This window comes from Passer montanus, unplaced genomic scaffold, assembly GCF_014805655.1.
Source record: "Passer montanus isolate IOZ18808 unplaced genomic scaffold, ASM1480565v1 scaffold40, whole genome shotgun sequence".
Lineage (NCBI taxonomy): Eukaryota > Metazoa > Chordata > Aves > Passeriformes > Passeridae > Passer > Passer montanus.
This window is the reverse complement of record NW_024368819.1, coordinates 3508510-3535113: the sequence shown is the minus strand read 5'-3', so window position 1 is coordinate 3535113 and position 26604 is coordinate 3508510. Positions and strand designations below refer to the sequence as shown.

General features: G+C 41.3%; 1 protein-coding gene across 1 annotated transcript; it reads right to left on the bottom strand.

Moving 5' to 3' along the window:
* Positions 1 to 4060: 4060 nt before the first annotated feature.
* BFSP1 (beaded filament structural protein 1) lies at positions 4061 to 21914 on the bottom strand. The gene is made up of 8 exons (XM_039718993.1): positions 21314 to 21914; positions 15286 to 15346; positions 12229 to 12324; positions 11227 to 11319; positions 10431 to 10538; positions 8065 to 8285; positions 6699 to 6784; positions 4061 to 5397 (listed from the first exon to the last, which is right to left on the bottom strand). Exons 1-8 carry the CDS (start codon positions 21682 to 21684, stop codon positions 4451 to 4453), a joined length of 1983 nt encoding a protein of 660 aa, XP_039574927.1. The 5' UTR covers positions 21685 to 21914; the 3' UTR covers positions 4061 to 4450.
* Between the last annotated feature and the right edge of the window lie 4690 nt (positions 21915 to 26604).

Below are 26604 nucleotides of genomic sequence, written 5' to 3'. Positions count from 1 at the left end.
TTTGTTGGCAGTCATTGTTTTTTCTGTTTAAAGTCAGTCCCATCTTGACTTTTTGGACATGAGTTAAAGTCCATTTCTCTCACCCTCAAGAGTGTGCTCTGGCTATTGCTGCAAAAGATAAAATTCTCCCTGTTGGGAATTACTGATGGAAGCAACCACTACATGTTCTCAGGTGTGAGATCCCAAATTTAACCTTTGAGAAATAAAGGGTGTTCATTCTGCAAATATCTAGGCACTTGCACTAAAGCCCATCATAGACCTACTCAAATGGTAATTTTAAGCAGGTATTTCAGATCTTTGCCAGACCCAAGATCTACATTTTAGCAGTGACTAGTTTCAGAGTTTTATTATGTATTTTTAATATGCAGAGTATGAATCTAAGATGTTTTAATAAGAGTTGTCCTGGTTGATCCGGTGCATAGTAGTAGAAACACATTTAGTAAGTAAATATTTATCTAACAAATTAAAAACTTAACCCAAAGGTTCTGTGGTGGCCGTGTTTCACTTAAGAATGTATGAGAATAATGTTAATTCAAGAGACTATCCATCTTTTATTTTTCCGTAAGAGGCCTGTTCTTTCCTTTTCCAAATGAAAAATAAACAGCTCAACCTACTCAAAGTCTATGTGAATTACACTCTAAAGCCAAGCCAAGCAGCCTCACGCTACTCACAGGTTTCTCATTGTGTGCAGCAGTCCCATCAGAAAAATTTACCATATATATATATATTTATGCACACACCTGTGGTATCACTCTCTGTGTGTTTTATATTTATATATATATATTTATATATATATATTTTTATATATATATATATATATATATATGTAAAACATAAAATATATATATTCAGAGAACATTACGTATATCTGCATATAAATATGTCTAGAATTACATACGGTATGTAAGATGTAATACACATACATCATAACTTTTTGTGTGTATGTGACCAAAGAAAGAGGTTACTGAAAGTTTTTACTAGACTTCTAAAATTTGGAAAAGTTTTGGAATAAGAAAAGTCCATGTGGAACTCTAAATGAACATGTACATGACTTTCCATTTCATTCATGTAATTTTGCAGTTGTCTGTTAAATTATTAAATATCTTATAAAGCAGCAAAATAACTAGATGGCTGTCCATATTTTCATAATGCTGACATAATTTAGTAACTGAAAAATCACAACAATGAGTGATATACAGAAATGGTGAATTTTTATATAATTATATATATAAAACTACATTTATATACCATATAGAGATCTACTTCAAATTCTTGGGAATTTTTGCTTCAAGGGATCACTGAAAAATATGTCCGTTAGACTGAGTTTTTATGGTATTGCTGATGAAAAAGAAAGTTCATTTTTTAGTATTTATAATAAAAGGGAAAATTAAGCTCATGATGCAAAATAGGTGAGCCTTGTGATGATGTTTTATAATATCAGTAAAATAAAGAGCTGTTATAAACTGGCAGGTCCTATCATCATTGCTTATCTGAAGGTAAATGGGAGGTAAAATGCTGCTCTCAGTGTGATGGCTTCCTACTTCTCTGCTTTTTACACTGGTAAAGAAATTTGTATCCTGCATATACTGGATATGGAGAAGATAAAGAGTTGATAGCAGCAGATTATGAATAAAGTGTTTTATGTTAGCTGTGAAACTCTGTCACATACAAGATTCACGCCAAGGCTGGGAGGAGCTTTTTAAAATTTACATGGCATTATTTTCATGGTTCAAACCCATTGGCTCCAAGGTCAGCTCTGCAAAGGCAGCAGCAGGGCAGGTGCTGAGCTGCATTGGGAGGAGGAGGAGGAGGATCAGGAATAAAGACTGGCAGTTTTGCACTTCAGCTGATAAGCAGCTCTGCTCCCAAGGAAATGCTGCTGCAGATTTTTTTTTCCTCTGATGTTTCTTTGATTCACATTAAACCCCCTGTTTCCCTTTTCATCTCTACTTCCACCCCATAATGTTTGGGTACTTTTTATCTCCTGTGTTCCCATGGCAGAAAGTGTATTTCATTTTATAATACTCTGTCATGTCTGGAGCAGTAAAATCCGGCAGGGAACCTCCTGATCTAGTTGTGGTTGCCACAGAAGTGAGAATGCACCTGTAGAAACCTGAGTCTCATTCCAGTCTCTTGTTGAATAGATGCTTGCAACTATTTCACCATTAAACTTTAGCATTTAAACACTTCATTGAGGATCTGCATTTAATGTAGAAGTTAGCCCCTAAAATTACAAGATTTACTGTACACTTCAGCATGGTCACTATTACCATATAGTGACTACTATACTTCCAGTAGTTTTCTATATAAGTTTCTTACAAATATACAGAAAGTTTACAGATTGTAGCAGAATTTAGCCCTCACCTCTTCTTAGTCCTTGACTTCTGCTGTTTGCTGCCCAGGCAATGCAGTATGTGATTTCCCTCGGCAGTAAGTGCCATCAAACAAGATTTAGGAGCAGTTCTTAAATCACACTGAAATGCTGAGCAAGGGTTACAGCCATCATAAACCAGGTCTGGGTTAGCAGCCCCTGGTGACACCACAGCACAAAAAGGATTAAGGTGGTGGACGTATTCACACACTGGACACCTCACCCAGGCTGTCCTGACATTGCCTCCTTGCCATTGAATGTATTGCAGTGAAATCAGATGGGCTGGAAGAGGGGGAAAAATACCCAGTTCCATCCAGCTACTGCCTGCCTGAACCTGTCTATACTCTGCTTTGTGACAGAATTATTAAACAGCCTGCCTATTGCTGCAATGAGGGTAGGTTTGGGGGGTTTTGTTTTGTTTACCTTGCAGCAGTCAAATTCTTTCAGCAGCAATTATTCTGGGCAGTTGCTACCAGGTCACCAGAGCCCAGCCTGCATAGGCATTGATAAATTCCTTCTCTGCAGTTATTTATACTGTTAATATATTAAACTGAAAAGCAACACGCTCTAGTAAGCCATGTCTGGAGTAAACTCCCACAGCATTCCAATAAACCAGCATCAACAAAAAGTCCTGACTAAAATTGTGACTGTGAGAGTCACCTGTCCCTGTTTCAAAGATGCCACTTTACCAGGCCTAACAATCACAGTAGATCAGATGCTACACCTGTGCTGGACCTCATGAATGAAATAACCCCACATATTATTGAAGGAAAGCCTTGGGTGCTGTGAGGAATTTCTTGATCTCAGACTTGTCAACTCAAATGGCTTTTAACCTTGCTTTGCTGCAGCTGACAGGAGTTAACAGGTAAAAAGAAAAGGCACAACAATGCTGGAAGCTGAAATGAAAACAGAGAACTGGCTTTGGATTGAACAAGAAATGTATAGAGACTAATCTAGTACCACCCTTCAGTAAGTCTTGGGCTTTAGTGGGATCATTTGTGTGCCTGGAGTCAAGCTGAGGCCTAACCGGTGTATGAGCACTTTAAGTAGAGCTCACTATTTATGCACATACAAGCAAAATATTTCCTTTCCCTGATTTTTTCTTTGTGTTTTTTTTTGTTTGTTTTCTTGAGCGGAAAGTTTCTGGGGCTGCAAGACTCTGTTGTTGCTGCAAGTGTTGCTTTTTGCTTCCCCAGGCATGGGGAGCTAGAAAGGTGCTTCTTATTCCAGCAATCCTGTGGAGGACAATTGACTGCAGGTGACAGGAGTGAGACAGGATCCTGTGGCAGTATGAAACTCTACAGTCCAAGGAAGTTCTTTAAATACCTAAATACTCAGTCTATCACTGCAGTCAGCTCAAAAGCTCGTTGGCATTCATAAGTACATTAGTTGTGTTGGTGAAGGACAAACAGTAGATTTTGTAAGGGAGATCTCCCTTCAGGGAATTTTATTCTAAGAGCAGTAAGAGCTTATCTTGAATACAGGAAGTTTGTCTTTATTGCCAAAAAGAAAGGTCTGCTAAGCTCATTGCTATTTAAAGACTCTAAAAGGGAGAGACTTGGAACAGGTTATTTAAGAGGTATCCAGCCCTTTCCCTGGGAAACCTCCTGCACACCAGTCAGGTGATATTTACAAGTAGGTCTGTGAGTCCATGTTGTAGGCAAAATAAACCCACAGCGAGTATCTTTGGTAGAAGGCAAAACTTTTATTAAATGAACCAGATGTCACAAGTTAACATTTGCAGCTGTGTCAAAGATGGGGGGTTGTACGGCAGTTAAAGGAGCAGTAGAGGAATATGCAAATTTGTCCCGGATACTGTGGAAAGCCAGGCAGCTCTGTCATAATAATTTCTTCCCATGTGTCCTAATCATGAAAATCAGTTGTATAGGATGTGCCCTGGAGAACACTAATGGTTGTTGCACCAAAGGTGAGCCTACATCAGACAGAATTGCCATCAAGGTTTCAATCTGTTCCATACCAAACAGCAAAAATTTCACTACTGTATCATTCGGTCAGGAAAAAAACACAGTAATTTAATAACTATGCCAGACAAATCGACTATCAGAGGGTATGTGTCACTTAAGAGCCTTTGTCACCTGGTTTCTTCTTGCTTGTCTTCTCTATCATTGTCTCAACAATCATTGCCGTCTCTTCATACGTCTGAATTTTGTCATCTGAAAACTTCTCAATGGACTCCACCACCTCCACCTTCTCATAGCTCATCGAGCCAGGTAAGGCTGCTTCCCTGAACAAAAGGCCCTGCTTATCTTCTCGCTCATATTCTGTCTCTCGAAGGAGTCCTGGCTCAGTTGGGCTTATCAGACCAGAGGAAGTAACTGTCTCAGGCTCAGAGATCTCCGGGTACTTTGTGATTTGCTCAATTTTTCCTCTTGCTTTTTTCCCCCATTCAAGTACATCTTCTTTCCCCTCCTCTCTCTGTTTATCTGGGAGTTCAAACTCTTCTCTCCTTTCACAGATTTCCCCTTTCTCTTTTTCTGGTGGTTCGGCAGGTTCTGGCAGCTCTGGTATGGGCTCCACATCACCACCATTCATCACCTTCCCATTGCCAGTGGAAACTGTGATCCCTCCCGCAGCAGGGATACAGGGGGCCAAGATGCAAGGTTCTTGATAGCCTTCCTCCCCTGTCACCAGCACATAGCGCCCTTTGGGATGGGCATCAGGCTTAGCCTCTGGTCTCTTGTGGACTCTTATTTTCTCCCTCACAATATTACACAATTTATCAAAGGCTTTACTTATCTGGGCTCCATCAGGTACGTCCTCTGGGCCCATTTCTTTTTCATCAAATTCTGATCCTTCTTGCTCGGGTTCACACCTGACTGAGCCTTCATGCCTAAACTCCATCCTATCTTGGTCAAAACCTTCCAGAGTTCTTTCGTACATTCTTTCAGGGGAATGACTGTCGGTTATGTCTTTTGACATCAGCTCTTTTTTCCTGGCAATTTTCTTTGTCAGGCCTTTTTGTCTGGGCTTTATACTGGCAATGTCTTGCATGGCCTGGGTGATATCTAAAAAAAATCAAAGCAAAGAGAACAACAAACAGTGCTTGAATACATTCACTGCAAATGCTAGAGCTGCCTCTTGCCCTCACTACTGCAGGTGGAGAGCCTTTGTATCCCGGGGGTCTAAAAGCGAGCCAGGGACCTCCACTCCTGACAATTTGGAGTATGGACAGATGCTGAGAGTCATGTCAGGAGGGAGCAGCAGTGGCTGGTGGTCACAGAGCTCAGAAGGCACCCATGTACAAAGGCATCACTCAGACACTGTCACTGAGCTCTTAGAACCCCCTGATTCTGATTTCCTGGGCAATCAGTAGGCGCAGATCCCATGAGAGCTTAGCAGCAGCAGGAGCATAGGCAAGGTACTGATTACCATGGCATGAGCAGCTAGAGCAGAGGAGACAGGGGTAGGTACTGATAATTACAAGAACATGGGGACAGACAGATATTAACATACTTTCCCCAGGGCAGCTGTTTTGTCCCCTGCCACAGTACAGTAACACACATGAAATACTATGCTCATCATGCAGAAGAAATCAGTGGTGTGTCTAGAGACAGGCCAAATCCTCAGCATGTAAAACACCACTTTGCACAACAGTAGTTATTTACAGCTGCTGAGGATCTGGCCTCAGGCATTAGGGACCCATTCAATATAAAACTGCTACAGTTCACAAAGCAGTTAGAAAAATTAGAGCTGCATTCCAAAAACATCCCTCATACGATGGTTTGTCTGCGTTCTCAAGGCAGTTTGTCTTTATTAAAACCCCAGTAAGCCTTGGATTTAAGTCATCCCATGTGTTAGAACCTATCGCACCAATTCCTTTGTTGAGAGCAGTCTTGCTCATTTAGCTCTGGCCATTTCCTTGTCAGCAGGTTTACAAGCATCCTAATTCTAACAAGTCAAGCCAACATACAACATAGAGAAAACATAATTCATAGGGAAACAGGCCTCAAAAATGGCCTGGTGCACTTAACACACCTTGGTGCTCTTTGCACATCACTAAAGTGCAAACAGACTCAGAATGAGTCAACACAAAACCTGCAGCTCTTTCCACCATTTCAGGTGCCTTTTGATTTTACTCTTACTGGCCTAAGTAGTAAACTGTAGAAATTAGCAAAGAAATGCTTTTGCTTGTGGTTTTGGCCTTTGACAGCTTGTCTCAAGGCCAGCTGAGATAAGCTGAAGTGGTTGCATTTACAAGCCTGTAGTCAGGCTGTCGCGACTGCTGGCCATATTAAAGACAGATGGACAAACAGCTTAAAATACAAAGATGTCCTGACAGACACAGAAAGACACATCACAGGTTTACCTCTTCCTCTTGAAGCCTGAGGTTGGGCAGGTCGGTAAATCTGTGTGAAGAGTGTGACTGGGGTTCCTGCTATAGCAGAGTTTAGCCTGTGGAGAATATGTGCATCCATCAGTTCTCTCCCCACCATTTCAGGGAAAGCAAGTGAAATTGTGCAAAATTAAGCACAGAGGTTAAAGAAATCTACTTCTCTGAGGTGAGAAATCAAAAAGAATGACGGGAACCTGCTTCATGTCTGGGGAAAATCAAGACAGCCACAGCATCTTCACAGTAGTGAAGCTGGTTTCTGCCAGCAGGAGACATGGGATACTCCAGTAGGTAAAGTACACCAGTAATTACAACATGTAGCAACAGCTTTGCATTTAGCATGGCACTTTGAAAAGGTGGGAAGCTTTTGCATGGGCAAACAGTCAATCCAAGCCTACCAGCGGTCAGCAAGAACTCTAAATCCATTTTTACCATGCTGGCTGGCAAAAAAGGAAATTTGGAGCAGTCTTCCTTGGAAAACATTTGAGGAGTCAGTAGTATTAAGGGTTAAAAATTAAAATTGAGAGGCAGGCCAATTGCAAAACAGTTACTGTATCTTTGGCCTCCCCAGTCTGCTCTGCTGGAATTTGAGATGTTTTGTCCTGTCAGAGACCAAGTGTCAATATGGTGTTCAGAATTACTCTGTTAAGATACATCTAACTAGAACTCAGTGTCCAAAATTAGACCTGAAAATTAAATTCCCATTCCCCACACATAGGATGGACTATTTAGTGAGTGTTCTTCCCCTGCATCTTCTGCACAGCCTGGAGCAGTAGTTTGGGTGCTTCGGGGTCTGGCTCTGCTGCTGTGAAAGATCCTTTTCTCCACTGTGGCTGATGGTTGACATTAGAGGGAGACAGTGCTCCTCTGTAGGTTTAAGCACAACCCAAATCCCTGCCAATTTCTTGTATTTTTCCTCTTTCTCCCCATGCCTGAGGAATGGCTTTGCTGTGAAGAATGCTTTGCTTTACAGGGCATTTGTTTTGTCTGCACCCTCCAAAAATCAACCTGCGGGTAATATTGAGTGAGCCCAACACCCAGTCTGAGGAGAGGATGTTCAGATTGCTTTTGTGTGCTCCTGACCTCTGTACACTGATGCCAGGACAGCATATGGAAAGGAGACTGCATGGACAGAAATGCCCAAAATGGCTCTGACCCTTTCCTTGGCAGAAGTTTGACCAGATTTTGCATCTAATTAGATTTCTATCCCTAGATATCTACCAGTGAAAGGTGTGAAAATGCTATAGCTTTAGGTGAATCAAACGTCCTTAAACATAATTTTTTCCAATGAGATAATAGAGATCACTGGTCCCTTTGTGAGTGCCCAGAAATCCAGCCTTACCGGCTGTCCTCATTCTCGATGATCCGTTTGTATCGTTCCAGCTCATTCTCCAGGGACTGCTGGTAGATCACCAGCTGGCGGCAGTCAGTGGTGTACTTCTCCAAGATCCTCTCAGCCTCCTCTATCCCCTTCCTAAGGTTTTCAATCTGCTCATTGTAAAGCTGAATTTCATCGTCATAACTTTCCTGGGTGTTTTTAATTGCTTGCTCCAGCATGGTTGTCTGGTAAATAAAATCGGTGGTGAAAGAAGCAGCTTTGAAAAATTCACCATCCCCATATTTTAAGCATAATGAAAGGCAAGTCATGCTTTATTACAATATGATGCTGAACTACTGAAACAGAGGAGCAATTTCACTACCTTTGTTCAGTTATTCAAAAAGCAGTAACTTATCAGAGTGGGCAGGGCCTTACAAGGACAGTAAAAGTTCTTAACTGGGAAGATGAGCTCAAGAAATACCCACTCTCTGTGGTCTGCAGACAGGACAAATAAGACCAAAAGTCACATTTTAAACAAAGAACTCTCCTTTTAAGTTCAATTTCTCAGCCTTTTTACTTCAGCAATAAAACCAATGAGCACATCAACCAGGAGGTGGCAAAAGTCGCCTTCCAAAAATAAATGCTGAGTTTCAGGTGGGATGTTTCACCCTGTAAATCTCCTCTCAGTTTCTTCTGCTATTTTTAGCTACTTATTATAGTTATTTTGTCTTTTTTTTCCCCTACATTTCAAAGAGATGAACTCACAAAAAGTTAATGGGGCAATAAGTGACTAATGAATTCTTCAATAATTGATTTATTTCTGTACGCTTCAGGCAAGATAAAAAAAGGGACTTTTAAGAGCCAAGAGCCTAAACATAGAAGTGATGTCCGTCGTCATTAGTTTGGTTATGTTGTAGTGTACAAGACTGAGACTCTTTTCTGTTCAGTGCTCATGGGGTGGGGTCCATGACCTCTCAGGCACATGGCTGTCAGGTCCAGAAACAGGAAAGCAAAGAAACTTGATGACACCTCAGTCATCAGATCCAGCCTTCACTATCAGAAGCAACTGTGTTTCTGACCTCCACTCATAAAGCTATTTCACTCTTTTAATCTTAAGCAACAAGAATGAATGAATGAATGAATAATCTCTTTCTAACTGGGATGGGAAGATTTGATTTTGAGAGCTGCACAACTAATTCCCCAAAGACTGCCTCTCTCCACCTGCCAGCAGAAGGCTGATTTCCTCCTCTTTTTCTCTATATTGATTCACTATCTCATCCTCATATTGATTCCTGTCCATCCCAGAGTGCATGTGTCCTTTCCATCAGAGCATCAGACATGAGAAAGAGACCAAGGAAAATACACTGCCCTGACCCTAATCAAAGAAGTCATTTTCATGAAGTTATGAGCTGCTGCTATGGCTGTTCACAAAATCCCACCAAAAGATGTTTTTGTCAATGTTTCATTCCTCTCAACTGGATGGACAACTCGAGGCACAAAGGAAGCTGTACTTAGGGTCACTCTCCACCCCATCTGCTAAAAAACATTCAGCTGCATGGAGGTAGAGATGCCATTGGCAACTATTTAGATCTGGTTTCTGTCCATTTCAGCCTTCAGCTGCTCCTCCTCCTCCTGCCGCCCAGCCCTGCACTGCACTCATGTTTGCAGGCACTGGCTGGAGAAGGTTGATTTTGGGCAAGTTTGGCTGGGAGATGGCAAGGACAACTAGTCAAAGTCTTGGCCAGACATTTTTAGCAAATCAGGACTTGGCAAAAAACATATGGTTTTTCCTGCTGGTAGTGTCCAAGCATGGGAGAGATACTGGCTTAACGCTTAGTAGCGACATGGATGAAGGCAGAAAGCCAAATGTATCTCATAGCCCTCTCAGCTTTGCTCCCCAAACCTGTTCAGTTTTCCCCACAGCAAGCTCAGCATTGGATGTGGCAGTGATGGAAAGGATTGGGCAGAGCCCTGAGGGTTCCCCATCAGTTTTCATGGAGCCAATTTCCAGCCAGAGCTCAGCAAGTAAGAAAGTCATAAGAGCCTTGTGGGACTTTTCCATTCACAATATCTTGCTGATTCTGTCCTGCAGGAATCCAGTTGAATTGTGCAAATCATCCCTAATCAGCCATTCTGATAAAGACAAAGCTTCATTGCACCTACAATACCTACAGCCCACCCTGGCCATCTAAACCTGACAATTTGATCCATTGAGAGAATGGGAATGAAACAGCTGAAGAAAAAGATGGAAATCTAAAAGGAAAACACACTCCAAGTCCACCAAGTTAACATAACCATGTTAAAGCCATGTTAGAGGTTTTACCAAGTGATCATAAAAAAAAGCAGCTCATGAGCAACATGGTTGTGTTTATGGCTAGTGATGCCAATACCTCTGTCTGCAGCTTGTATTTCTGTGCCTGTAGCTGGCAGAGGATGCTCTTGTATTCCTCCAGCTGGCTCTGCAGAACAGGGATCCTCCTCTCTGCTATCAGTTTTTCCTGGTTGGAAGAAAACAATGTGTGTACAGGAAATTATGTTTCACTCCTAAAAAGATCCAAAAGAAATTGCACTACTGGAAATAAACTGTAAAGACAAATAGAAAATGGCAAAAGACAGATAAAAGGTGGGTATTGAACCTCGAGCCAAATTCTGTTGAATGGTGTCACGGCTTTAAGAATAAAGATATCAGATGGCATGTCTGTAACAGTACAGGTTAGACCCTGTAAACCTGGTCACATCTTCCAAATAATGAACATTCCTGCCACAGCCACTCATAGTGGTGGAAATCACCAAGTTTTCATCTAGTCTGTATCAATTAATTTCATTTAAATTTTCACCACATCTCACCCCTTCAGGATAAAATTTCCTTTCTCTTAAAATATTCGTATATCCTGCCAGCTCCTCCTCAGAGAAGAAGCACAACTACTTCAAATACCTTTGTACCACACATTTTTGAGACTAATGTATATGCTGGAGTGCACCTGGCAAAGATAATCTCTCTTTCCTCATTGATACAGTTTTTCAAAGCTACAGTAAATTTTTTTCTCCCCTATTCATCGTTCAGTACTTACACATTGTTTTGACAGTTCTCACCTAACCTTGGAGCAGAAGTTAAATGATCTGGGACACTTAAAGTGTAAACATTATATCTTTGTTACTTAGAGCTGTGCTTAGAGAAATACTTACCTCACATATGCCAGTGGTTATTGGGGACACACAAGGAGTTGTCTGGATGATCTGCTGCAAGACATTGACATAGGTCTGGATTTCCATGAGGTTCTGTGATAAGATAAAAACATTTTCATTAGAAAATGCCATGATAAGGTAGACATTTCCATGTACTCCTTGGGCTTATTTTTAGATACGTAATTATTTTAGCTTATAAAAGTCCAATTCCTGCTCAGGCTTGGGTTTGGAATGCAACTTATAAATGCTTTTGAGTGCAGGAGTGCTAGCAGTTTCATCATACTGAGGGTATATCACAGACTTTTGGATAAGGAGCGTACAGTTCATAGCCTTAATTGAAAATTCCATGATTTCCAATTTCATAGGAGATTTTTTAAAATAAGAATCACAAATATCTTTGCATGTGGCATGAAAAAAAGAGTCACTTTTTTTCAAAAGCAGCCAAGATGGGACAGTGGCCTGATCGCAAAGACCCACTTCCTATGAAAAAAAGAGTCACTTTTTTCAAAAGCAGCCAAGATGGGACAGTGGCTTGATCAGATCGCAAAGACCCACTTCCCAAGTTCTCCCAGGAAGAAGGCAACAAGTGTTAAAGTCAGCTGCAGTGGAATCATACAATGTCTGCTGATTAACTGGAGTGCCCTCTCCCAAAAAATTGGATGAAGAAAGCAACAGCTTCCTTAGCATGAAATATAAGACACCTTGATCAGCACTTTGGGTTAAACCATGACACCAGGTTGACAAATTCAAGACTCTGCTACATCTGTAGTGACTGGACCCTGAGAAGAGTGTTTGGGTGCTGCAAACCATCTGGCTGTTGTGCCCACTGAAAATAAATAGTGCTATGTGCACCCACCAAAACACAAATGCAATGTGCTTTATGCACAAATGCAATGTGCTTTATGCACAAATGCAAATGCAATTTGCCACCCATTTGATCATGGAGAAGGGCAAAGTTCCACATCTATCTCTACAAGGAAAACAGCAATTTCAGCCAGTTACCTTCTTGTATCTGTCCTTTGTAGCATTGATGTCATCCTGCAGGAACTGGGACTCAATTTGCAGTTCCAGGTTGCACAGCAAGGCTTCGTCAGCTTCCTGCAATGCAGAGACACGTGGCATGGTGGTATGTGTGGCTGGAGTGCCAAACCCACAGCAATCCCACAGGCACTGCATGAGTCACTGTGCACATGGAGCAGCCTGCCTGGAGCGTAAGAGCCTACTGGAACATACAGCAGTATCATGAAACCAACAAACAGGAGCCATGTTATTCACCATGCCCTGCACAAATGTAATTTACAATAGAGTTTGGCACTGGCACTGTCAAAATAATGCTGGGAGCCCAGTAGTAGACATTTGAAATACCAGATTTTGATTTTAAAATCTTAAAGTGGTGCATGAGCCTTAAACAAATGACACCAGCAGACTAAGGCATTGCTTTCTCTAGTGTCATGACAAGATCTGAGGTGTCCTGATGCCTTTTTAAAAACCCTTGTAAAGAAGTCCTTCTAAAAACCCAGGATGGTCCAGAGTATTTGCAGCCTCTTTGGTATGTTCACAAATGTCACTAATGTTTGTCAATTTGGAGCCATTTCTGGAAATAAAAATGACAGCTGACCAAGTTTAGAAAAAATCATCTTGCTGCACAAGTTTATAATACTTCGGGATTTGCGAAGGCAAAAGTTCCTAACATCCAATTAGTTCAAAGAACAAACCATATGACTAGCAACCATGCTCTCAGAGTACACAGGTATGAGTGGCACTGGTCTTTACATCCAATGAAATCTCCTTTTCTGTTCAAAGGCTTAATTTAGGTTTTTCCTATGTTACATTATTTAACATAAAAAATGGAATTCAGGGTAATTTCCATGGAACTTGGCAATATATTTTACTAATATGTGAGAGTAGTGATATGTTTTATTTTTCTGCTTAATGAATTATTTGTTTTTTAGGTTTGGCATTAACTACGACCATAAAACATAATTTTTGAGAAAGCATCCTAAAAAAATTTAACTGAGTACTCCTTGCAACTCTACAAAACATGCCAGTTCCTCCACCAGTTTGCAATTTGCCTCAAGAAAGTCCTGTTTTCTGCATTTAACTCAAAGAATACAAAAATAAGTATTTGAAGGTAGCTCTTTCAAATTACCCATGTGCCATTATCAGCTGCAAAAATACCTCTGTGAGTGGATCATGGGTTGCAAACAAACCATAGAGATCTGTGGGTGCAGCACATGACTGGTAGAAGAGGATTTTTCCTTTTGCATGCCTACAGCACGCGCTGTTCCAAAAATGTGTAATGCTGGCTGTCTTATTGTGCTGCTAAGCCTCCCAGGCACAGAACTCTCCAGCAGGCTCTGCTTTGTGAGCCAGGGGCTGATTCAGACACATCCAGCCCAGCACATTCAGAACCAGCCACCAGGAATGCCCGCTGCTTTTCTGCACTCCTCTCCTGTCCTATTGAGAGGAAGATCAGCAGGACAATGGCCATGTTGGGAGGTTTGGGAGGGAGCCAAAAAAAACCCCCCAGGCCCTTAGATAACACCTATAAGCAAATATTTCTGCATGCAATAAACAAAAGCAGATTTTGGCTTTCCAAATATTCCCTCAAAGGGGAAAAATTCTTCTGCTTTTATTCCATGTTTTCAAAGAGACCAGCTTCCTCGATGGAGTTGTGTATCAGAACAGTGCATTGTCTACATATTTTCTTTTGAACTTTGCGGTATTTGCTAATCACTCAGCTTCTGAAAAGCCATTCTGCTTTATGTTATGATTCCAGAACACTGGACCATGTGCTGAAGCAATATTTTCATTACTGTGGAAGATAAATTCTTTAGATCTCTCCAGAACCAGTATTTTCCCAGCTGTCAGATAAAGAATGAGTTTGCACCTGCACGTGCAGGTTTTCAGGCCACATCTTGGGTCCTGTACAGAAAACCAGATGTATTCCCTCCAGCACCTGATGCTCCCAGTGGAAGGAGCTGCAACAGAGGTGTACAGGGACATCTTGGGATAAAAAACACCCTCGTGCCTCAAGATTTTGTGAGCTGTGCCTAGGGTTGGTGAATCAATTCACTTTTCTTTAGCTGCAGATTCGTTGAGAGGAACTGTGAAGATAGACTTACCAGCTCCAGCAAACCCATAACAAAAGGGTTACCTTCACAAAAATTTTTAAGGGTTTGCAGGATGTTCAACAGCAGAGTGTTCTGGAAAACAGAACTGATGTGGGATGTCAAGAGCTCACTGGCTATAGAAATGCTAAAATGCACTTTTTGTCTTTTCTTATTATAAAACATACATATCATTGATATGGCAATGCTCCAGCAGAGCAGGTCCAGCCATCTATAGCAAGGAAATAAAAAAGAATTCTCTATTTAATCCACCTTTAATGGTTTTTCAATACAGAAGATGAATGATAGCCTGTGCAAAGTAGAACTGGGGAAAGATATAACACGATGTTCTTCACCCAGATGAAGGCTAGCAGTGAGAGAGGATGACTCAAGATTTCTCAGTTTCACAGACCTGGTTTCTAAACTTCCAAAATACTTCAGCCAACTTTTATCTTTCTCTAAGCTTTGTATTATGTTAAATCTTATTATTTTTATAATTGCTTTTCCCATGGTATTAGTTGAAGAACTATATTGATGTAAAAGGAAAAAAACCAGGGGGAATTGCAGCTTCTCTTTTATTTGGAAACCTAATGGGAAGCTGAGAGTCTGTCCTGGGAAGGGCTGACCATATCCTGCAAGAGACTAAGGAGCTTTGAGACACTCTAGGCTTCAAAACATGGACTTAATCAGCAATTATTCATGGCATGGTTATCATTAGTGACTGTATTTTAATACAGTAGCTATGTTTAAAAAGCATGGGGAGAAGGTTGTCATGCCGAGGCTCAGAGGCTTACACAGGGAGGGGGAAGATGGAGAAGGGCATAATGACAATAAATGCCTTGCTCTGACATTTTATCTTCCCACTGCTTCTTCAAAGCAGCTCACTGTAGTAAATGAAACCAAAGGGAAAACATTGTACACCTTTCCCCTGGCATTTTCCCAGACTTACTTTATTAAGGTGCTCCAGGGTTTCTTTTAGCCTCTGCTGATATTCACGTTCGTTTCTATACCTGCAAGTAGAGAAAAGGAGATAAAAGTTCAGAAGTTCATCCCTCGGCAAACTGCGTTTTTATCTGCACTGTCATGCACAAGATATGCTTCACGCTAAAGGAGAATATGAATGTTTAAAGGGCCCAAAAGGTTTATTCATGGATTAGCATTAGTTATTTTTTGGTGCCAGAATTGTCTAAACTCTTGTCTTCGGCTTATGTAACAGAATACAATGAAATGTTTGCTATCACTTCTTTACAGAATGCCCAAAAATAGATTATCTGCAATAAAAGCATATTCCATTGGTGTTGAACTACAGTGACAGCCATTCAGCAGTGATTATTCTGTGAGGATTTGCTACAATGGCACATGAACATTTAATTACATTGTTCTTGGTTTTCTATTGTACTTGCTGTTGTTCAATAAGCGCTTTAATGACAGGCACATTAAACATGAAGATTGCAATTTTACCTATTGACCATGTAAGAAAGACATTGGATTGGGATGCCTAGATGGATCAAGCTTTGTGTCCCCTTTAATGGTAATTTGTATATTAGCTTGGTCAAAAGAACAAGTGAGCCTTAGTAAGGACTGCATTTAACCAACTATTCTTATGCATTTATAAAACATCCACAAGTGCATGAAGTGCATGTTCCTGATGCTGAGTTGGATATATAATGTGTTTATGTTTGGTTTGAGGAAGCAGCACATATTCTTTAAGAATTAGGACTCCACATTTGTATGTAAATAGAATTATCTTCTAGAAAGTCCTTTTACTCACAGAGCACAAAACTTAATTGTTGATTATTGTAATTTATTCCCTTCCCTAAGTAAACCTCATATGAAATGTTCAACAGTAGATGTGGCTTAAAACTCCATTAAAAAAAAAAAAAACACAAACAAAGAAACAAACAAACAAAAAAATCGCAAAAAAAAACCAAAGAAACAAACAAAAAAGCCCCTGAAAAGCCACCAGCCAGAAGCAATTTTGGCAATGAGACTTTGCCATCAGTACTCAACAAGTGGCTTATCAAACTCCAACAGCAGCAGAAATACAGTCTTAACCCTTTAAATTTAACACTTTACTCTCCCTAAAATAATAGATGTAGAGATATATTAAAAAGCTATCATTATCTTACTATCTACAAGAAATACTCTGGTAGGTGACAAGTCAGCTCTGGTGATAAGGATCCTTCATTTGCAGTAAAAGCAATGGACACCAATGCAAGCCAAAATTCAGAACAGAACGTAAGTCCTTGTCTGTCTTCTGAAATTATTGATCCAGCCCAGATGTGCTGGGGATATCAAAGGGATTTGCTTCAGTCAAGAGGGAACTTGACAGCTCCTGGACTGAGCACATCAAGGATCAAGTTATAATGATCATGTCAGCCTCAGTTCTCCTGAAGGATGAACAACCAACATTACTCTCATCTCTTTCAACAGATACTGGAAAGCTGAGTGGATGATGTCACTCACAAACTGACCAGGACCACAAAGGAAGAACTTGGCAGAACAAGGAAATGGATTTAACCTGGTGCTCTGGTTTACCAACTTCTTCTGAAAACCCATAATAGCAGGGGGAAAAACCATAATAGTTGGTCACTGGTCTGTTCTCAATTCTTACATGAACAGCAAATAACCAAGTGAAAATGATGAGGTTTTATTTCGTTATCACTCCAATAAATTGCTGAAAAGACTAAATTAACATCCTTTTTGCCAATTAGTACAAACACCAGTTTCACTTCCAAGGCTAGAATATTTTTCAGCTTCAGAAGTGAGACTGCCTTTGTTTCAGGTGTTTACCAAGTAGTTCAACTCCAGCCAGTTTTCTATTTATTTAATTTTTTTTTTGTGCACTTCACAGTAAACACTTTCTTAACTTTGATACTTTCTGACAGCTGAGCAAGAATGAAGCAAATTGTGGCATCTTGTGAAAATCAAATACACAGTTAAAATAAAAGGCTGGTTTTCCACTCACAGTAATATATAACCATCTGATGGATTCAGTGTCTAAACCTCAGCCTTAATGTAATTCAGATGTCATTGCTAGATCCTCACTCAAAAGATTTTTCAGTTACTAAAATATTCAGCTACATTTTCCTTTACTCTCAAATAACCCAAATATGTGCTTTGCCACACGGCTGTAAATCCACCTGGCAGCTTGGGAGAGTTAGTCTTGCATGATTATCTTTTGAAGGAGAATTTCTTTCAAGTAATGTTCAGTATTTTCCAGAAGTTCAGTACAAAAGTGCTATGGACCTCTTTGAAATGCTTTAGAGACCTCAGGATGCCTCTGTGCCTGCTGAAATGTATTTGTAAGTGCAATGGCTGATGAGTAGCAACCCTGTTATGCTCCAAAGTTGATTTTCATGTTTAGTAATTAGCTAGTCATGTCCAAAACTTTTTTTATTAGATGGTTGTTGGTCAGACATTGCTGGAGCTTAAGAGCCATTAAGTAAACTCCATTAAAAAAAAAAAAAACAAAAAAAAACCAACCAAAAAACCCCAAAAAAAACAAAACCAAAAACCAAAACCAAAAAAACCTTCAAAAACCAACAAAACACGAACCTTCTCACCTAGTCAGGTAGCTTTAGGTCAACGACAAACATTTTTGGACTGTTGAAAGAAAAGGGATGTTAACTGTTTTGTTTGTTGGGTGGTTTTTTTTTTTGTTTGTTTGTTTGTTTGTTTTTTTGCATAGGGGAAGAGAATGGTGGAGAGGGAGCTGCCAGACTCAAAGAAAGCAGATCAGAGGATTAAAGATTTCAATCACCTCTTTTTTTTTGGACCCTGCCTCTGCTGCAAGGGCTCGTTCACCTCCAAAGAGGAAACAGTAAGAATCCATCCCAGCAATACACAATGGCCAGATACTCAATTTGGTGTCAAACCTGAGCCTTTCATCTGAATAAAAATGGTGCCTCGCTGTTGAATGCTACAGAAAGGCAGTAGCACCTCTTGGCTACTACCTTTGTCATTTTCTCTTCCCCTGATGCACCTCACTAACCTTCTGTCAACAGACAGCAGCAATTTGGGTGCCAAGGATGGCACAGGCTATGAAAGAGAGGTCCTACAAGGATGATGGACAGGCCAGTAATATTTGTCACCCAGGGTCATTCCCTGAATGCTCAGATGAGCCCAAGAGGGTTGTGCTTTGCTGATTTATGAACAGATTATATCTGTGTTATCAATAAGCCACTGCTGAGAAGCTGACAGTCACAGGACAATATTCTGGCAGATTGTGGAGAGTGTGGAGGGCAAATGCTCCTCATCTTAGCTGCAGGAGGATAAAGTCCTTCCTATCACCAGAGAAGCAGCAGCAGTGCCAAGACAATCCCTGCAGAAGGTGCAGGAAGGCAGCTTTGCCAGTGGAGTCCCCACATCCTAGCTATTGTGTTTTACCACTTCTTTTTGTTTTCTCACACGTGTTGGGTCTCCACTCTGGCCCCAAAGGGTGTTAGCTTATCAGAGTATCAACACACAGCAGAGTATCACATCTGTTCTGGAGAGCACTGTGCCAATTACTGTGTCCAGGGAATCATGTTGTATGTTCAAAATTCACTGCATTAGCAGTGCACAAATTTTTTAATTAAACAATTGATTAGCAAGACTTTTAATTTCTGAAGTCCGTTTATCCTGTTCAGTTAAGGCCACTAAAATCTGGATTCCAGTATCTTTCCCAATATCATGGAGAGAGAAATACCATCCTGTCCCACATCCAGATGCAATGTTGCTATAATATTGGTGGTCAGGTGCTCAATAGGTAGCATAATTAGTGGTTTTTACTAGATGCATCCCGACTATTCCCAACATTGATTGTTTGGGGATTTTTTTGGGTGTTTTTGTTTTTTTGGGTTTTTTTGTTGTTTTTTTTTTTTTTGCAACTTCAAGAGAAAGCATTCTCCCCTGGTACATAATCTGAACTATTCATGTTAATGAGAAAAGCTATGAATGTGACCATAGAGGATTTAAAAGTGAATTTCAATGTAGTTCTACTTTTTAATGGTTGATGAACATTTAATAGCACAGACCCAGTAGTCTTAGGCCCTACTCTGTCTAAATGCAACTTTAAAAGGCCTATTTATATAAATGTAGCTTAAAAGGTTTACTTAGATACAAATCTATTTCCCCAACAGTGAAGGTGAGTGAAAGAATGGATTGTAACAGTCAAAATTCTTTGCATTAGTGAAGGACACAGACGTTTGTCAATTAATTGATTCAAAATGCTCCTCTCTAAGAGATTTTGTTAATACTAGTGCACCAAAAGCTTTATGCTTCGAGCTGCAGCAAGAAACCTGCAGTTGCCAACAGAATACAGACTCAGGGAGGAGAGCGGGACTTCAGCACAGGAATGTTTCTGGTTTCAGCAGCCCCTAATAGGGCACAGAAGATTATTCCTCCCATATTTTATTTAGGGAGCTTTGTTTATAACTTTCAGGAACTGAAATCAGAGCTATAAGATGGCAGAGTACATGTTATGTATCTTTAATTTTTAAATTGCAATTTTTGGCTTGAATTTAGTCAGTTTCCTTCTTTTGTTTATAGCTGCTGAGTGAGCATCCCGGGATTGAACAACAAAGTACCACCCATTTTTTTTCTAGGAAGCCACTAACTACCCCTTTAGCAGGTCCTAAATCTTACTTTCTGAAAGCACAGCCCTTTTCCTGGGTGTTGTCTCCTCCTCTGGATTTTCAATGCCCTGTATTATTCCCCACCTTTCTACAGTTTGCTTAAAGCAGCTCCAATAAAGTAAATTACTTTGTGTCACATTACTAATCCTGTATTATTCACACAGATTTTTGACTAATATGCAGCTAGAAAATTAAGTACTGAGTGTAGTCCAATCCTCATGAGCACCGTGCAATAAAAACACATGAGCAAGTACCAGAGTCAACAGCTAAACTACAGCATTGACTCACAGTTGAATTTCCTGCTCATAAATATTGAAATACAGTTCTGCCTAATCAGGTGCTTGTTACCCACTGGCACTGAGTCAGGACATTGTGGGCATCTGACCACTGGCAGCAATAAGCCTCAGTGCCCTGGATGGGCTATTCTCTCCTGTCAGATGAAAAAGATAGATCAGGGCTTGGCATTTCTATAGGTATGATGTAGCTCACAACCCCTACTTGGCTGCTTATTTGGCAGTGTGCCAAATTTTTATGGGTGACATAGCCAGATAGACATTTTGGGGATAAAAAATCCCTGACCAATAAGTAACAGGAGGATTAAACTCTTTTGTCCTATGAGCGATGCTCATCAACTCTTGTGTAATTTAGCCATGTGACCAAAATTGCCTGTTGCTGGAGGGAAGGCAGTCATCTCCATCAGCATGTGAGGCTCCTGCTCTTTGATTTTTGGTGGCACAGAGGTTAAAGAGGTGAAATTAGGGGAAGCCTATTCTTATTGTTTTAGTGACACAAGATGGAAATGCAAGATGCAAGGAAGAAGAAGAGGGCAAATTTTATAGGAAAAAAATGTATCTCCTTTGTTTTCATGACACATCACAGATGTGATTGGCACAGACTGGCCCACGTGCTTCATAGTGGCTGTAAATAAGAGTTTCTCAGAGACACCCTGCATATTTCAGAAGATGTTTGGGATGGTGTAACTGTGGGCTGCTCAGACACAAGACTTGCTTTGAGACACCTGGTAGTCAAATAGGATTATTTTGTCTTTGCAGCTCAGAGCACAGTTCTCCCATGGCTAATGAACAACAGCAGTCGATGTGTGCCAGGGCTGCTGCTGTAGAATGGAGAGAGCATTTTCCCATCTATGAGCAGGGAGACCAGGAAAGGCAGAGCTGCATCTCCCCAAGTCCTGATACCTCACTTTTCACCATGAGCTTACATGCCGTCCCTGACAAGCCTGATACACACAGAGAGGCATCACCCACGCACAAGAAGTAGCAGTGACACCGAACCCATCCTTATTACAAAGATTAACTATGGAAATGACACCACCCGTCCTCCATGGATTGTAAGCCTTACTTGTTGCGGTACTCATCGAGCATGCGCTGGGCATCCTTCTCCTCCCGCTCCAGCTTGGCTCGGTCAGAAGCCAGCTCCCGCATCCGCTGCCGGTTGAACTCAATCTGCCCAGCGAAGGCTTCGTCCAAGCCCACCAGCTCATCCATGCGCTGGAAGGTCTCCAGCTGCTTGCGCAGGATGGTGTTGCGCTGCTCCAGCACACGCGCACGGTTGATGTAGCTGGCGAAGCGCTCGTTGAGCTCCTGCAGGTTCTCCAGGCCCCGGGCTTGGGCCAAACTGTCGAATTCCGGGGACCCTCGCAGCTCATCGTAGGCATCTGACCGCTCGTACTTCTCCTTGCGTACCTCACGGAGGAAGCTGCTCCTGTACATGGCTTCAGAGGGGCTGTGCAGTGCCGGGGTCCCCTCTTGTGTGCCTGCCTGTCTCTCCAGTTTGGATCTGAATTGTGTCTGGGGGGTTTGGGGAAGAAGAACTGAACATAGTCCCCACCCCCAGACGATTAGGACTTGTCTCCAGGGTGGTTTGTGGCACTAAAGGCATCATCTGCAGCAGTGAACTAAATAAATCCCAATGGCCCCGCCTTGGAGCTGCCCATCCAGGCGTCAGCAGTTCGGAGGAGCGGCGGGCACAGAAGGGCTAGGGGCTTTTCTTTTCCAGCATTGCAATCATGTACAGCCAGGATAAAAGAGAGCAACGTCCAGCTTTCACCCGGTGGATTAAAGCATTATCCGTGGAAAACAAAACAACTGCTTTGCAGTTTTGAAGGCTGAGCTCAAAGCCTTTCATGGCTGTGCTGGGGGGAGAGTTTTGTCCCATGGGGTGTCCCCAGGACTGTGCACAGAGGCCTTCTGCTGAGACAGGATTTTGGTGTGAGTGGATGGCAGCCTTTGATTTTTGTTGTTTGACGGGGTTTTTTTGTGATCATTTAGAATGACAGGATAATATACAAAAATTAATGTGACTCCAGCTCCATGGGCAAGATTTGGTCATTTTGTTCTCACTTCAGGCTTCATGTCAGACTTTTTTGCAGGTTAATTCTACCTGGCATGAGAAGCATCCAAGCAGCAATGGTACTAAAACCCCTGGCTTAACAGAGCCTCTTTGGGAAGCCGCTTTCTTTGGGGATAGCCAAAAGCCAGTCCACTTCATGGTGAACTTTCCATACTATCCCAGCGGAGCCACCATTCTTCCTTTACTTCCACCATAATGGAGTCTTGTGTGCTGCCATTCCCTAAGAGGCTTTAATTTCCCCTTGATGCAACTCCTCTAGTATTTTTTCCCTGTCTTTCACATGAAAAACTCTATTTTTTGGATGTGTTCTTCCCTAATCTACTTGTCCAGACAGAAAGCCCAACACCAAGCCATTCCAATTTTGAGATATCATTTAATAGTTCATATAAAAGTCAATTTCACTTCTTAATGCTCATATCTTAAATGAATACTTAAAACTCATGTATTTTGAAGCTCAACATATCTCAAGGCACTGATGGCAAGTACAGAGGTGAAGAAAGCAGTTGCTGCTCAGGTGACTCAAAAAGTTCAACTTCAAAAAGAAACTTTGGGTTCTCTGCTACTAAATCTGAATCAAAAGGGGGAAAAGTTCATTAGACATATCCTACATATTTCTTATTCTGCTTCAGATTATTTGCAAGTGCCATGGGGAAAGATCAAATGATTTCTCCAAAAATTAAATTAGGCTGCACACACAGACTGTACAGCTCCACAGTCTGCTTCCAAAGTATATAAATAGCAAAACAGAGATAGATCTTTCAGAAATGTTTGGGATTTTTATGAACCAGTGAATGTGAAACCACTGGTTTCCATGCTGCACAAACATATCGGCATTTGCAGCTTTTTGGCAGGAGCAGCCTGATTACCCCAACAATGTAGCTGAGCTTTTAACAAAGTTAGTCTTTCAGAAGAGATCAGAAAGTAGATTCTGCTGGATTGTGGGCGGTGTATTTTCATGGCAAGAGTTTTTATGGATTTAGACAGCCTTTCAGTAAAATAATAGCCCATGTAAGTGCTATTCCATCTCTCTCTCAGTGGCTGGAAGAAGCACTGACTCCGTGCTGACCTTAAGTCCTTCGGTAGTAAAAGGACTGGCCTTCCAGTGACTCGCCATGTCCCTAAACGGGGTGGTCTGTCTGCAGAGGAACCCCTGCAGTCCCACTTTCTGTTATTGAGATTTATCCCACGCCTTCTACTGGGAGAATCTGGGTTTGGTATAGCATGCTTTGCTATTACATGCATGTCTGTAAGGTGAGATCCCTGACTCCAAGACCTCATCCTGGGCAGTTTCTGTTGTTGGCATGCTATAGACACAGCTTTACCAGAGCCAAGGCAAGCTTACTTGACTCAGGCTCTGTGTTGGTGACTTTTTGAGATGGAGGTGACTTAAGGATCACCCTGGCCTCCAGACAGCTTGTGAACATGCAAATCATAGAAATTATAGAATTGTTAAGTCTGGAAAAGGCCAATAAGAACCCAGCACTGTCATGTTCACCATTAAACTATGTCCCCATCTGTCACATCCACAAGTTTTTTAACATTTCCAGGTATGGTGATTCCACCACTTCTCTGGAGATCACCCTGGCCTCCAGACAGCTTGTGAACATGCAAATCATAGAAATTATAGAATCGTTAAGTCTGGAAAAGGCCACTAAGAACCCAGCACCATCATGTTCACCATTAAACCATGTCCCCAGCTGTCACATCCAAAATTTTTTAATATTTCCAGGTATGTTGATTCCACCACTTCTCTGGGCAACCTGTTCCAACCCTTGATAACCCTTCCAGCAATTTTTCTTTTCCTAATATCCAATCTAACCCTCCCCTAGCACAATTTAAGGCCATTTCTTCTCATTCTGTCACTTGGGAAGGGTTATCAAGGGTTGGAACAGGTTGCCCAGAGAAGTGGTGGAATCAACATACCTGGAAATATTAAAAAATTTTGGATGTGACAGCTGGGGACATGGTTTAATGGTGAACATGATGGTGCTGGGTTCTTAGTGGCCTTTTCCAGACTTAACGATTCTATAATTTCTATGATTTGCATGTTCACAAGCTGTCTGGAGGCCAGGGTGATCCTTAAGTCAACTCCATCTCAAAAAGTCACCAACACAGAGCCTGAGTCAAGTAAGCTTGCCTTGGCTCTGGTAAAGCTGTGTCTATAGCATGCCAACAACAGAAACTGCCCAGGATGAGGTCTTGGAGTCAGGGATCTCACCTTACAGACATGCATGTAATAGCAAAGCATGCTATACCAAACCCAGATTCTCCCAGTAGAAGGCGTGGGATAAATCTCAATAACAGAAAGTGGGACTGCAGGGGTTCCTCTGCAGACAGACCACCCCTTCTACTGGGAGAATCTGGGTTTGGTATAGCATGCTTTGCTATTACATGCATGTCTGTAAGGTGAGATCCCTGACTCCAAGACCTCATCCTGGGCAGTTTCTGTTGTTGGCATGCTATAGACACAGCTTTACCAGAGCCAAGGCAAGCTTACTTGACTCAGGCTCTGTGTTGGTGACTTTTTGAGATGGAGGTGACTTAAGGATCACCCTGGCCTCCAGACAGCTTGTGAACATGCAAATCATAGAAATTATAGAATTGTTAAGTCTGGAAAAGGCCAATAAGAACCCAGCACTGTCATGTTCACCATTAAACTATGTCCCCATCTGTCACATCCACAAGTTTTTTAACATTTCCAGGTATGGTGATTCCACCACTTCTCTGGACAACCTGTTCCAACCCTTGATAACCCTTCCAGCAATTTTTTTTTCCTAATATCCAATCTAATCCTCCCCTAGCACAACTTAAGGCCATTTCCTCTCATTCTGTCACTTGTTACTTAGGAGAAAAGACAAACCCCACCTCACTACAACCTCCTTCATATAGTTGGAGAGAGAGATAAGGCCTCCTTTTCTCCAGGCTAAACATGCTCAGCTCCCTCAGCTCCCCCTCATCAGACTTGTGCTGCAACACCTCCATGTCCTTCTTGTAGCAAGAAGCCCAAAACTGAACACAAATGCAGCAAATCAGAATAAGATAGCCTAAAAGGAAAACCAATTTGGAACAAACTGTAGTTGTTACTCTTTTCAAAAAAAAAGAATCAAAAACACCTCAGAAAGATCAATCTGCTTCTGTTATGCACTGAATTATTTGGCTCATCTGGACCACAAATGTGAATTACACAGGGATCTTGTCCACTATTTTCTATTTAGAGATGGCTCAAATACTGAAAGGTTATCTGTATACACAGCAATGAAATGCCTAACAAACTGCTTGAAAGATTTTTATATTTAAATCAATGAGTGTGTACTGAAGGACACAAATAAAGAACACTTTTCATCCTAACACCTGCAGTATAAACAAGGAGCATACAGCAACAATTTGCACTTTCCCTCTTTGCCCCCACATTATGTGTGTCTTCTTCGAATAACAAAATCTGAAGGCTGGTTATTTGCTGTTTAAATGCACTATATATCACCATCAACCCAGAATGGATGTTTACTTACACAGCTCAATAAATTTGTGGTATAAGAGGGTGATTTTTTCATTCTTTAATTGCTTGTATTTCTATAAATCACTTTGCAATCTAATTTGTCTATATCCCTTATGCACAACATTAATATATTTTGGCAGTGCCAAAAACCTGCTTGTACTGCTTACTGCTTGGCTAAGTCAACACAAGTTTCTCAAACTAAATCAAAATGCATAAAATACATTTTAAAAAAGGTCACAATCCAAAGGAACTCTATCTTTCTGATAAGAACTAGCCCAGTCCCAGCTGTGGTTGGACATGTTTTCCTGGCCATAGCGGTGGGGCAAACTTGGAGCTCATGTACTCTCCCTACCCTGGGAACTTCCAGCTCTGTTTCTTTTCTCATGGCAAAAGCCTTTTCTGCATTGGGTTAAGACGGGGTAAAGAGTTATAGAGTTCCCCCACAGCAGTGGGCTCAGAGCTTTCAAATTAACCCTCCAAGCTGAGTGTTTTCTCAGTAATAATATGACAGCTTGCTGGTACAACTGCTGCTATAAAACAATCAAATTTATTGGTACAGCCCAGCTGAGGCACTCAATTCACCCTTGCTGTCTTTTCAAGTTATCTGGCTTTATTCAGAACCTGATACTACAGCCCAGGGTTTCCTGTTCCTGTAGTCCAGAACAAAACTTCAGAGAAGGTGTGATAATGAAATGTGTCACAATTTTCATGCTGAGATCTCATAGATGAAAATTGAGGTTATTCTTCATTTTGAAAAATGATGCTAAAGAGCCATGACCAAATA